We start from the raw sequence: 13,720 nt of genomic DNA, 5'->3' as shown, positions 1-13,720 counted from the left end.
GTGTGGATATCTTAAGTTTTACCAGACCACTGGGCTGATTAACTGTTCTCCTAGGGCACGTCCCAAAGGATTAGATCTTTTTGTGGTGAAGGAACCAATTGATTTCTTAGCAACGGGACCTACAGTTTATCATGGGATCAGAACCACATTATACAGAAATTAATTTCTAATCACCCGAAATAAATTCCTTGATTCTGTACTGAGTGGCCGCAAGAAGCAAACTGGGGCTACCAGATTGATAGATGAGTACAGAGCCCTCATGTCCCGTGAGAAACTACTAAATAACCTGGCAATGTTTATGAATCAATAGAAATGCTCTGGTCATTTGGTGTGACGAATGAAAAACATTTTTCCTAAATACAAATGGTGTACACATAACTGACTGAGTCTTTGCTATATAAATGAAAAAGAATTAACATCCCATAATACACAAGACATTTACAGATATGCACTACCAAATATGTACATACTACCAATATTCTACGTTTTTTTGCACAATGTAAATTAAAAGGTCAACCCGAGTTCATACTTGTGTACATGCATGCACGAATGGCAATATTTTCCACTCTAGTAAAGAACACTGCTTGAGGATATGTTAAGGGGATCGGCCGGTTTCCGACTTTTTTAACGACAGGATGTTGATATATAGGGGGTTTGTTAAAGGATATTGTGTGGAACTTCTGGGGAAAAAAATTTTGTTCAGTGACCTTAGGTTTTGTGACGCCAGAGCATTTTTCGGCCAAAAATGGCCATTTTCAAAATGCATCTCCTCCTCTGCTTTTTGGTTTTAAGGGATGAGATTTGAACCACGTATAAAACACATATGGACCTTTGATATAAAGCCGGGGATTTTTGATTTTTCAATTATTTTTCGAGATATGAATTTTTTTTTTTTAATGAAACTATCCCGGAAAAATTACAGGAAAAAAAATTGCCAAAAATCAGAAACTCAAAATATTAAAAATCCCTGGCTTTTTTTCAATCTACCATGTTTCCCCATATTGTATATGAAATTTCATTTAGATTGGTCCAATACTAAGGGAGGAGATACATTTTGAAGGTGAAAAACTTATGTTTTGAGAAACGGGCCTTCAAAGTTTTAGGTACATAAAAAAAGGTAAAAGACTGTGTTACCATTAATTTTATGGTTTTAGTTTTTATTTTTGAGTATTAATGGGAAATTATTATGAATAGGAATATTAATTAATTGATTATCTTTGTGCTCCAGCAAGCTTAGTCTTGTGTGCTCTGTTCCAAATTTTTGAATGAAAACTTTCATTCGCGTTTTGTGTAAGACCGCGAACGCAGCGTTCAAGCAATTCTTTCTCAGACAGGGCTTCATACACAGCCTTTATTTTCCTTTCACTCTTAGCATCTAAATTGATAACTGTTGAAGATCTCTTGAACTCTATTTTCTCTCTTTCTTTACCCATTGCTATGCTGCGCTGAAAATAGCACCAAGAATCTTCCCCTTTTGGACAAAGTCCATGACGTTGATTTTCTTTGGAACTGAATATATGGTTGAATGATGCCATTATATCCTTCTTCATATCAATCCATGATTTACCAATATTACGGTGGATTGCCCCGCCATAATAATTAATCATTATGCTAATGTTTGTATCTGACAATTGTTGGAGACGGACATATCTTTTTTACTAGTGTCTCAAATCAATCCCTTGCCAAATGGATCCTCGAAATTACTTTGCATCCACAATTCGGTATTCGTGATTCATGTAATGTTTTTCGTCTTTGCTGCACTTATTATTATCATTTTATTTTCCACATCGTTGATAATATCAGCCTCCGATCTACTGCTTTCTTCTTCTAAAATCTCTTTGCCCTTTAGCAGTGATGAACGAATAAAGGACGATTAGGGGTGGATGTGGTTGGCCTCTGGACAGCAGAGATCATAGCGTGCGCCATTTGCTGCGCGGCCTCTCTCTCTCTCGTCGTCGCTTCATTCCCCTCTATGGCACTAGTTTCTTGAATTCTCTGTTCTACTTCTTCGATGGGCATATCCAATTGGCTTTTCTGCATTCTAGAGGCATGAAGTGAAGTCTTGGACCTTTTAGGCATGGTGAAAAACTAAAAACACCGCAGAAAACACAGAGTTCAGTCAAGGCTAGCGAGCGTGAAAAAATGCGACCCTATAACGTGCAAGTTTTATAGGCAACTGTTGGCCAGTGGAGTGGGCACGCGCTGAGCCTCATGAAGTCATGATGCGTGCTTTGTCTTGTCTAGGAATAACTAAGAAGGTACCAATTAGGCTATTATTGACATTATATATTTCATTTCAAAGGAAGTTTTCGTAACATATATCACAAAAACTATACCAGACTAAATCATTTGCGCTACTGGTGTTTTGTGGGTATAAAGTTATTGTTACATTTCAGGCCATAACTAGAAAAGTAAGGCGAATTTTAGCATAATACTTCGTGGACACATTCTTGAATGCTCTACGAAGCCATAGAATTTTTTTCAGTAAATCGAATATGTTTCATATTTTTGGGGTTTTTTAGGCAGCCGATCCCCTTAAGCAAAGCCTTCTCAATAAAAGGAAGTACTGATGAACGTAACACCATGCAATCATATGTTGGATATCAAAATAAATAAAAATACAAAAACAAACATCTTTACGTACCTCAAAAACTGTCTTTGCTGCATAGCCTTGTACATCTTCTCTGTTGACAACAATCTGAATAACACGATACCAAACTTCTTCTGACACATAGTCTCCAGCAATACGGATTAGATTGAGGATAACGTCAACGTACCACGTGTAATCTTGAGCGTACTTTTCCGCAAGAATTGCCACTTTTAGCACCTATACGAAAAGTTCTTATATTAAGAAAAAATCAGACAAGGAAATTTCTTATAATAGGAGAATCCCTAAAGAAACAGATAATCAAAAGCAAATGAAATTAAGTATTCCTCAACCAAACTTGAAAAGCCAAATAAATTAATAAAAATGCTGATGGACTAGGTCCCCAGCACTGATTAACTTATTGCTATATGAAACTTGCATGTAACAAATTTTGAACATTTTAAGTATAAGTAAACTGAATACTCAAACTGCTATGGTCCAGGGGGGAAAAAATGATCACACCTACCATGGCTCACAATGGGGAGTGCAAACAAGGTTCATGCCTCCATTTCAGATCAATCTTATTCTACTAAGGACCATAAAACTACTATACTCAAGGCAGTCATTAAAACATATTTGCATCATAAATATAAATGGCCACATAACAGAAAAACACATCCCTACACACACCTATAGTAGTATATGCTTCCCTGAGACATTTCTTTATGATAATCGAACAAACATAGAAAACGTTGAATCAAGAGCATCATAAAAAATACATACCATTTCTTCTCTAATAGAATAATCTGCAGTTTCTAAATAGTTGAGCATTTCTTGCACAATTTCCTCAGCATTACTTCTGTCACACATGGCGTATAACAAATCAACAGCTCTCTGTCGTACACTAACATCACGTTCAGTCTGGTTGGTAAAATGAATAATTATTTATTAATTTATATTTTCCATTGCTAACAAACTTGAGGTCTTAACAGTGTGATAAATCTTCTGTTGCCAGCTGGAAAACGATGATAAACATAAAATTGTAAATGCAAAGAATCTGTGGTATCTGGCATCCGAAACGTATTTGAGGTGGAAGAGAGTCAGAGACCTTAATTGAACCTAGTGATGTATCAGTCTTTCTTCAAACTCAGGATGAAACACAAGAGGGGTGGCTAGAGGTGGGCAGTCAGTGCAAAAATCTCAGGTTTGTTAGCTACAAAAAATACAAATTAAAAATTTGTCCTTTTTTCATATACACAACAACCCATCAGTCTTACCAGTAGGATAGACTCACACTTCGAGGGAGGTATGAGAATCCTGAAACAACAGGAGGTTTGGCACACCTGATCATTCTTCTTAGAAATGAGAATTCTAAATAAGAGGTCTTAAGCCTCTGAGATGTTAAATATATTTTTATCTAACACACAGTTCACTGGGTTTAAATACAATGAAATGTGTCCAGATTCACTGCACATACAGAAGTTAAAATGAACAAGTACAGGCGGCCCATGGTTAACGGCGCAATCGCTTAGCGGTGAATCGGTTTTACGGCCGTCGTAAAAAATATTCATTAAAAAATTATATATTTTAAGGTATTTTTATGGCACAATTCTTGGTTAACAGCACCGCTAGCGCTGTTATGTCTAACGAGTTCATATATATTTGTAGAAATGCCGTCAAACCACAAAGGTTATGCAAATAATATTAACAAATTTTATGCAGAGTTATTGCATAGGTATTAGGGTAAAATATATGCCTCTGACGCTGTTCTATGCCGAAAATATAGAGTTACATAAGAGCAAATTTAGCTATGTATGTGTCAATTTATAAATGTTCATGCTTTTATGTTTAAAATGTATGAAAATGTATTACATATAGGGTATTTTTATTTCTGCACAGAAATATGATACAAAGGCAGCTTTTGAAACGGCCCTTCACGTTATCAAATGTTTTTTCATGTTCTTTCTTGCGAGCCGTCGCCTGCCACTCTTCCGAAAGTATAGTTAAAAAAAGTGCAAATTTAGCGATCGATGTGTCTATTTCATAAATGTTCATGCTTTTATGTTTAAAATGTTGTATGAAAATATATTACATATAGGGTATTTTTATTTTTGTACATAAATATGATACAAATTAAGGCAGCTTTTTTTAACTACCCTCCACGTTGTCAGAGCCTCAGAGGATGTTTTTATATGTTCGTTCTTGTTCGCCACTGTTCTGAAAAATGCATGGTGTTATTTTATCAATTTGGGAGCTAATTATAACTCATTTTGTTAATGAAACTTCAGCTTTTTGTTATATGAAACTTCAGCTTTTTGTTATAATGAAACTTCAGCTTTTTGTTATAAGTTCCCATGCATTTATGTTTAATATGTGTATTATAAAATACTACAGCAAATCAAAGCCAGTATTCCGCGGAGCGGCCAATGTTTTGGTTTGAAATCAGCTGATGGCAAATATGAGTATTATTAGAGTAACGTAATTTTCCGATTTATTTAAGTCAACCTTGTTCTAGATTTAAGTACATTATTTCTTAAGGCAGTTAATGTTAAGTGTTTAGTGTTTTGTTTACGCTATAGTTTCTCGCCTCCTCCCCGCTCACTTAATTGCTTGAACTATCGTGTTAACGATTGTGGTTTGTTTATTTTTCGAGTGCGGCAGGACTCCTGTGAGGTGACTTTTGGAAAGACGGTGCCCGGCCTAAGGTTAGTTCGGGCCTTCCTTTGCTTCCTGATACCTCTGCAGCTGGCGATTATTGGAAAACATTGAATCTTGTTTTTGGAGCTGCCCTTCCGCAGTAACACTTCAGCACTTCTGTCACCTGCGACGTCGTGTGACTGTATTCGACGCAGTTGACTTTGTCCCCTGCGACTTCGTCGTACTGCCACCTTAGTGGATATATATATATTTCCCTACGGTATTGAGTGCCGTCGTGTTCTGCTGGCACTAGAGGAGCTGGAGCTTTGGGCAGTCATCAGTCTATCTCCAAGGACACCTTAAGCTGCTGCTGAGGGAGCAATCTGGCTCGTGAGGTGTCAAGTAGGGAGACAGATACCAGGTAGGAGTTTGCCTTTGTGTTGTCGGGCAGGACCTTCTCCGACTCACCTGTACCTGCGGTTACCTGTGTATTCATGTCCTCCCTCGTCTGCAGAGCTGAGATGTATTGGATCACGGCCTCCGTAAAAGGCGATTTGAATTTATTTTGGACTGAAGTTTCCCCTGTTTTGTGTGAGGAGTTTGTTGATATATATATATATCTATTTTTCTATACAATATTTATAGACTCTGATGGTCCTTATGACCTATCGCCTTGGTGTTTATATTGGTAAATTCATAAGGTAGGAATTTAAGTGTTTTCTCACTTTTATCCTTCACCTTCTTTCTTTCGTTTATAGTTATAGGTATATTTGGGTTTTGGCCTGGCCAGCCATTGTATGAATATATTCCTGTTTAGACGTATTCTTGTGTTTGTTCTCTCTCATGTTTCTATCTAGGGCTTAGTTTTCTTAGCGTTTAGGGATCCTACGGGATTATTTGAGGACTAGTGTACGTCCTTTTCAGTCACAAGGTTGACTTAATGTTATTTTTGTTGTGAATAAATATTGTTGAGTTTTCCCTTTTGTTTTCGTCTCCACTGACCATTTTACGCAGAGTATTTTTGAACATCACTGAGAATATAAATAGTGCAATAAAAGAACTGCACCAGGACCCAATAAAGGGGTCCGTAACAAGTTGGCGACCGTGACAGGATATTCTCAGGGATACTCGGTATCTTGGTCTGTGGAGCGACACTGGGGTGGTCTCTTCAGTATTTATTTTGTAGTATTGCCTTTCTCCCTGTACACTTTATTTTTTTGGCATAATGGAAGAGTTTGTTTTTGATCCTGCCGAATATTTGGGGTCGGCCGATTGTATAAAGCATTTGCCCGTATTGAGTAGGAAGCATTTAATTTCTTGTGCTCAGTGGTTAGGTGTTCCGCTGAAATCTGCGGGCACTAAGAGGGAAATATTGATGGCAGTAAGAGATAAGATTTCTCAAGATTTAGCAGAGGCTGGAAATTTGATTAACGAAAGTCGAGAGGACAGTGATGATGAAGGTAGTACGTTTGATGTAGATTCAGAGGAGGAAAAATTGAGTGTGAGAGCAGGTTTGACTTTGTTTGAGGATCCTCCCCGCACAGGTATTATTTTTGAAGGTCCATCTAATTTACCTAAATCTAATTTGTCTACTAATCCTTTTTTGCCTTCCCCAAATCCTATGCCAGAGGGAACCGGGACCCCTGGCTCCTATTCAATGTTTGGGAGAGTCTAAGGAGGAGGTAGAATATAAGTTAATTTGCAAACGCATCGAGTTGAGGAAATTGGAATTTGAGGAGAACGAGAGGGCGAGGCGTCACGAGCTGGAGGTAGCTAATATAAATTTACAAATGGCAAGGTTGCAGGGGACCAATATGATCAGTTCCCCTAAGAATAATTTTAATGATAAATTTAATTTAGGTGCGGCATTAAAGTTAGTGCCAGTCTTTGATGAGAAGAACGTCCCTGAATTCTTCAAGGCATTTGAACGGGTTGCCACCCGATTGTCTTTGGCCCTCTGAAATGTGGACGGTATTGATACAGTGTAGATTGGTTGGCAAGGCAATCCGGGTATACAATGCCTTGGAGGAAGGAATTGCTCGGGACTACCAGAAGGTCAAAGCACTGGTCCTAAAAAAAAGCCTATGATTTGGTACCCGAGGCTTATCGTCTGAAATTCAGGAATTACAACAAACACCCTTCTCAATCCTTTGTTGAATTTGCACGGGTCAAGGAGGAACAATTCGACGACTGGCTAAAGAGTCGTCAGGTAGTGTCTTTTGCTGCGTTGAGGGAATTGTTGCTCCTTGAGGAATTCAAGAAAGCGTGTAGCAAGGAGTTGAGAGTTCATCTCGAGGAGGTTAAGGCTATAAAACTGAATGATGCCGCCCAATTGGCAGATGAATATGTTTTGACTCATCGTTCTGGAACTGGTAATTTTGGTTATCAAGATATGAATAATCCCTCTCTCGGGTCGTCAGTAATGGAAGGAGAGTAGAAACCATTTCGTCGTCTGTCTCTAATATTCCTAAGGGTAATAATGACCATTCTTTTACAGGTGACAGAAATGTTGGTGGAGTCTCTGCAGGGCCTCCTCCTCCTCGTATCTTTGTTAACAAGGGTATGCCTAATTCAGGCAAGAATAACTATAACAGGTATAATGATAACAGAGGTACTGGACGTAGAGGAACATGTTTCTGGTGTGACAAACCAGGTCATTTCCAGCACCAGTGCAATGCACATAGGAGGTATCTGCAGAGAAATGGTCAGAATCCAATTTCATTAATTTCCAACAGGTCTGGTTTTAGTGATAAGGTTGAAAAAACTGAAGTAGTTAGCAGTAGGGTAGATAGTAATGATAATTCATCCCCTAGCAAAAAAAATTTGTGACTCGATTTTGACAAATATGTCTGGCCAGGTAAAATAATTCATAAATCTAAAACTATCAATGTGAAGTTTTTGAGGGACACTGGTTCAGCTCGGTCTCTGGTGTTGAGTGAGACTTTGAATGGTTTACAAGAGCGTTCAGGTAATTAAGTCGTTCTGGGAGGGTTCCCGAACACTGTTGTTTCTGCTCCGTTGGTGGATGTCAGGTTGTCTTTTCCCGGATATGATAGGGTTACTGAGTTGGCCGTTGTCGATAATCTCCCCATACCTGGTATTGACGGTATTTTGGGAAAATGATATGCTCAATAGTGAAGGTCGGGAATTATTTCCTATTTTGTCTGTTCATGCCCATCCTGTTTCTGTAACAACCCGTGCCACAGCAAGAGCTGCTGAATCAATTGATGATGAATTATTATTTAGTAGTTTAGAAGTAGATGTAGATAGGCCCGGGTCTGTAGATAGTAGTGATAGTCATATTATTATTAATGATGTTCTGAAACCTGATTGGGATCGTTTGGCTTTCATTGAGGCCCAGAAAACAGAATTTAATTTTGAGTTAGGTGATATCAATGATCTAACTAAGCCTCAGTTTGGTATAATAAATAATTTGTTGTACAGATTTAGTAGACCTTCGACAGATGATCTGAGCAAGGCTTCTCGAATTGAGCAAATTGTGGTCCCTTCCCATTTCCGTGAATCAGTAATGAGTCTCGCTCACGACAATTTCCTTTCAGGTCATTTTGGGGTATGGAAGACTTTCCGTAAATTAGCAAGTTATTTTTGGTGGCCTGGAATGAAATCGTCTGTGAAGCGTTTTGTGAACGAATGTGAGGTTTGTCAGGTTATGGGAAAACCAAATCAAATTATTCCTAAGGCTCCTTTAAATCCTATTCCTGTGATCGGAGAACCATTCTCGGAATTGGTGATAGATGTGGTTGGTCCTTTGCCGAAAACTAAGTCTGGTTATATTTATCTATTAACAATTATGGATAGAGCCTCTAGATTTCCCGAAGCTTTCCTTTGAGACGGATAACCTCTAAAGTAGTTTTTTGAAAATTAATGGAATTCTTTTCTTTTCCAGGTACGGTCTCCCCCGTGTTATTCAGACCGATTGCGGTACGAATTTCACAAGTAAAATGTTTAGAGGTAAGTGTGCTGAACTGGCCATTCAGCACATTACGAGTGTTCCGTATCATCCGGAGAGTCAAGGTGTGGTGGAGAGGTAGGTTTACCAGACATTAAAATCTATTTTGAAAAAAAAAACTTGTTATGAACACGGAAGCGAGTGGGACAAAGCACTGCCGCTCGCACTGTTTGCTCTTAGGAATCATCCCAATGCCTCCACAGGTGTAGCTCCCCCTTCGAACTGATTTTTTGGGTACACAAAGTCTGTGGCCCTTTGGACATTTTTTGTGAAGTATTAGGGGTCAATCGAAGGGGAGATATCAAAATGGGAGAATTTGTGGATGATTTGAGAAAGAGAATGTTCAGTGCTTGGAAGTTTGCTCGGGATAATTTGAATTATTCTCAGGCTAAAATGAAGGCTAACTTTGACAGGAACACTAAAGCCCGTTCTTTTGAACCAGGAGAATTGGTTTTGATTTTGAGTATGGACCCAGACAATTTTCTTGAACCTAGATATAAGGGTCCGTGGAAAATTTTGAGGAAATTGTCCGAGGTGAATTACGAAATTGAAGCTCCCGGTTCAAGCAGGAAGTGTAAAGTTTTTCATGTAAACAGGTTGAAAGCGTATCATAGTAGAAGTGTTGATCCTTTAACAGTTGTCTCTGAGCCAGTATCTGTAGCTGTGGAATTTCCTCCTCGGGATTCGGATGATTTAATGAGTCAGGTTTCTTCAGATGCTCTTTTTTCTAATATACAAAATTTAGAAGTTTTACAGGAAGGTCTGAAGCATTTGGATCCTCATCAAAGAGAGGATGTGTTTAATCTAATTTATTCCTTTTCAGATTTATTCCGAGACTCTCCTGGTAGAACTAATTTTCTTTGCCATGATGTAGATGTAGGTAGTGCCTCCCCAGTTAAACAAAGTCCTTATCGGTTAAATCCTGTAAAAAGGGATTTGGTCGAAAAGGAGATTAAATATATGTTGAGCACGACCTCATTCGCCATCAGTCAGTCCTTGGAGTTCCCCTATTGTTCTTGTTGAAAAAGCTGACAGGAAGTTCCGCATGTGTGTGGACTATCGAAAGGTTAATGCCCACACCAAAAATGACTCTTTTCCTTTGCCACGTATTGATGATTGTCTCGACCAGATAGGTTCTGCCAAATTTATTACGAAACTAGATTTGCTGAAGGGTTATTGGCAGGTTCCGTTATCTGATCGAGCCCGTGAAATCTCGGCATTCGTAACTCCCTTTGGTTTTTATATGAATGCAAGGTTATGCCATTTGGGATGAAAAAATGCCGCGTGTACTTTTCAGAGGCTTATAATAGGGTAATTTGTGGTTTGAAAGGAACTGAAATTTATATTGATGATTTGGTTGTATATAGCAATGATTGGAGTACGCATATGGTAAGATTGCGTAAGGTATTTGAGGCCCTTAGGTCTGCTGGTTTGGTTATTAATTTATCAAAGTGTGAATTTGGCAAGGCAAAGGTTTGTTATTTGGGTCACGAGGTTGGTTTGGGTCAGGTGGCTCCGAAACAAGCTAACCTCGAGGCTATTATTAATTTAAAAAGGCCAGGTAGAGTATTAGAGAGGTGAGAAGAGTTCTGGGAATGTCTGGTTATTATCGCCGCTTCGTGCGAAATTTCTCTGATCTTGCTCAACCTCTTACTAACCTTTTAGAGAAGGGTAAAAAATTTTGTTGGTCTAATCAGTGTGAGGAAGCTTTTAATAAGCTTAAAACCATTCTAATTTCGAAACCTATTTTGACTTCCCCAGATTTTCAGAAACCTTATATCATAGCAGTAGATGCCAGTGATGTGGGTATAGGTGGTGTCCTTTTCCAAAGGGACGATGAAGGTGAGGTACACCCCATATCTTATTTTAGTCGGAAAGTTATTGGTGGCTGATAAGGAGGTATTCTACCATTGAAAAGGAAGCTCTTGCTTTGATCCGTACCCTTATACATTTCAAACCTTATGTAACTAACTTTTCTCTTCCCATAGAGATCTGGACGGATCATAACCCGCTTGTTTTCATTGAGCGTATGAAAGGAGCCAACCAGAGGATCTTGCGTTGGGCTCTCTTGCTTCAGGAATTCAAGCTCGTTATTAAACACATTAAGGGGTCTCTGAAAATAAGATTCCTGACGCGCTCTCACGAATTTGATATGTTTGCCTTACCCTCCCTCGTACGCTGCCCTGCTCGTTTTCTCGGTGGGTTTGTATAAAAACGGTTTTTTTTTTTTTTTTTTTTTTTTTTTTTTTTTGTACACTGTAAGTCGAGGTGTGTATACGTAAGTTTCCTTCCTTGATTTTTGCGAGTTTTGTCTGTATTGTTCAGATTTGTTTTTGTATGCTATGTGAGATTTGGTTGTTTAGTCTTTTCTTGTTGTCGTTGTTTAGACTTAAGTTATTTATTTTTTTGTTTATATACCATGTTTTGACTTTGCTGTTTAAGTCTAGTTTTATTTTCAGGCCAGTAACCTTTTGTCTTGTTTTTTTTTTTTTTTCTTCTTTTTTTTTTTTTTTTTTTTTTTTTTTGGTGGACCTTAATGTTCCTGTTTTCCAGGTCCTATGTTCTTGTTATAAAAAAAAAAAAAAAAAAAATTTTTTTTTTTCTCGGGAGGAACGGTATTAAAGTAAAGTAATTTTCCGATTTATTTAAGTCAACCTTGTTCTAGATTTAAGTACATTATTTCTTAAGGCAGTTAATGTTAAGTGTTTAGTGTTTTGTTTACGCTATAGTTTCTCGCCTCCTCCCCGCTCACTTAATTGCTTGAACTATCGTGTTAACGATTGTGGTTTGTTTATTTTTCGAGTGCGGCAGGACTCCTGTGAGGTGACTTTTGGAAAGACGGTGCCCGGCCTAAGGTTAGTTCGGGCCTTCCTTTGCTTCCCTGATACCTCTGCAGCTGGCGATTATTGGAAAACATTGAATCTTGTTTTTGGAGCTGCCCTTCGCAGGTACACTTCTGTCACCTGCGACGTCGTGTGACCTGTATTCGACGCAGTTGACTTTGTCACCTGCGACTTCGTCGTACTGCCACCTTAGTGGATATATATATATTTCCCTACGGTATTGAGTGCCGTCGTGTTCTGCTGGCACTAGAGGAGCTTTGGGCAGTCATCAGTCTATCTCCAAGGACACCTTAAGCTGCTGCTGAGGGAGCAATCTGGCTCGTGAGGTGTCAAGTAGGGAGACAGATACCAGGTAGGAGTTTGCCTTTGTGTTGTCGGGCAGGACCTTCTCCGACTCACCTGTACCTGCGGTTACCTGTGTATTCATGTCCTCCCTCGTCTGCAGAGCTGAGATGTATTGGATCACGGCCTCCGTAAAAGGCGATTTGAATTTATTTTGGACTGAAGTTTCCCCTGTTTTGTGTGAGGAGTTTGTTGATTTTTTTTTATATATATATATCTATTTTTCTATACAATATTTATAGACTCTGATGGTCCTTATGGCCTATCGGCCTTGGTGTTTATATTGTAATTCATAGGTAGGAATTTAAGTGTTTTCTCACTTTTATCCTTCACCTTCTTTCTTTCGTTTATAGTTATAGGTATATTTGGGTTTTGGCCTGGCCAGCCATTGTATGAATATATTCCTGTTTAGACGTATTCTTGTGTTTGGTTCTCTCTCATGTTTCTATCTAGGGCTTAGTTTTCTTAGGCGTTTAGGGATCCTACCGGGATTATTTGAGGACTAGTGTAACGGTCCTTTTTTCAGTCACAAGGTTGACTTAATGTTATTTTTGTTGTGAATAAATATTGTTGAGTTTTCCCTTTTGTTTTCGTCTCCACTGACCATTTTACGCAGAGTATTTTTGAACATCACTGAGAATATAAATAGTGCAATAAAAGAACTGCACCAGGACCCAATAAAGGGGTCCGTAACAAGTATGTTTCGCCATATTTAACGCAATTCTGAGCAAATTTTCTTGCTTCTAGTTAAGCATGAACGAATATCTAGATACTTCACCTATATGAGACAAGGTTATTTTTCCTTATACGATGTGTTTTTAGGAGGAAATATGAATTGAATATGTCTCGTGATTGTGAACCAATTTTTTTTTTAACAGATAACGCTGGCGGCAATTTTTATTGCGCAAAAAAATTATGTGATTCCATACGCAATTTTTCTTTATATCATCGTAATACGAACTTAAAGTTATTTATCTTATATTGGCATGAAACCAACAGTAAAATGTGTTCTTTCAAGCACAGTAGTTTTGATTAAAATGATTTTATCACAATATCTACAGTTGTGTTTGATGGCATACGTTTACTGGAGTTTTATCCTTGTTGCTGATGCATGATAATAGTCATTAGCAGCTTGAACAGTTTGATCTTTGATCTATAGCGAATAAAGTTATAAGATTAAGATATCTCAGTTCTAGTCTACATAATGTCATTTATAACAACTACGGTAATAGTGTACTACAGTACCATGATTGAAAAGAAGCCAAACGGATGTTATCAAATTTAGTTGTACTTACAAAAAAAAAAAAAAAAAAAAAGTAGTTTCTCGTTCGGTTGTTCATG

The 13,720-nt window shown here is 38.2% G+C and overlaps 1 protein-coding gene across 4 annotated transcripts in view; it reads right to left on the bottom strand.

Annotated features, from left to right (window-relative positions):
* Positions 1-13,720, bottom strand: part of LOC135205629 (AP-2 complex subunit alpha-like) — a 205,260-nt gene that overhangs the window by 68,089 nt on the left and 123,451 nt on the right. For all 4 annotated transcript variants that reach the window (XM_064236426.1, XM_064236424.1, XM_064236427.1 and 1 more), the window contains exons 9-10: positions 3,371-3,508; positions 2,645-2,827 (exon numbers count right to left, since the gene is read on the bottom strand). In XM_064236426.1, coding sequence (XP_064092496.1) covers positions 2,645-2,827; positions 3,371-3,508 — 321 coding nt within the window. The remainder of the gene's footprint in view (positions 1-2,644; positions 2,828-3,370; positions 3,509-13,720) is intronic.

This window comes from Macrobrachium nipponense, chromosome 24, assembly GCF_015104395.2.
Source record: "Macrobrachium nipponense isolate FS-2020 chromosome 24, ASM1510439v2, whole genome shotgun sequence".
NCBI lineage: Eukaryota > Metazoa > Arthropoda > Malacostraca > Decapoda > Palaemonidae > Macrobrachium > Macrobrachium nipponense.
Note: the sequence above shows the minus strand (reverse complement) of the source record. Positions and strands in the feature narration are given on the sequence as shown.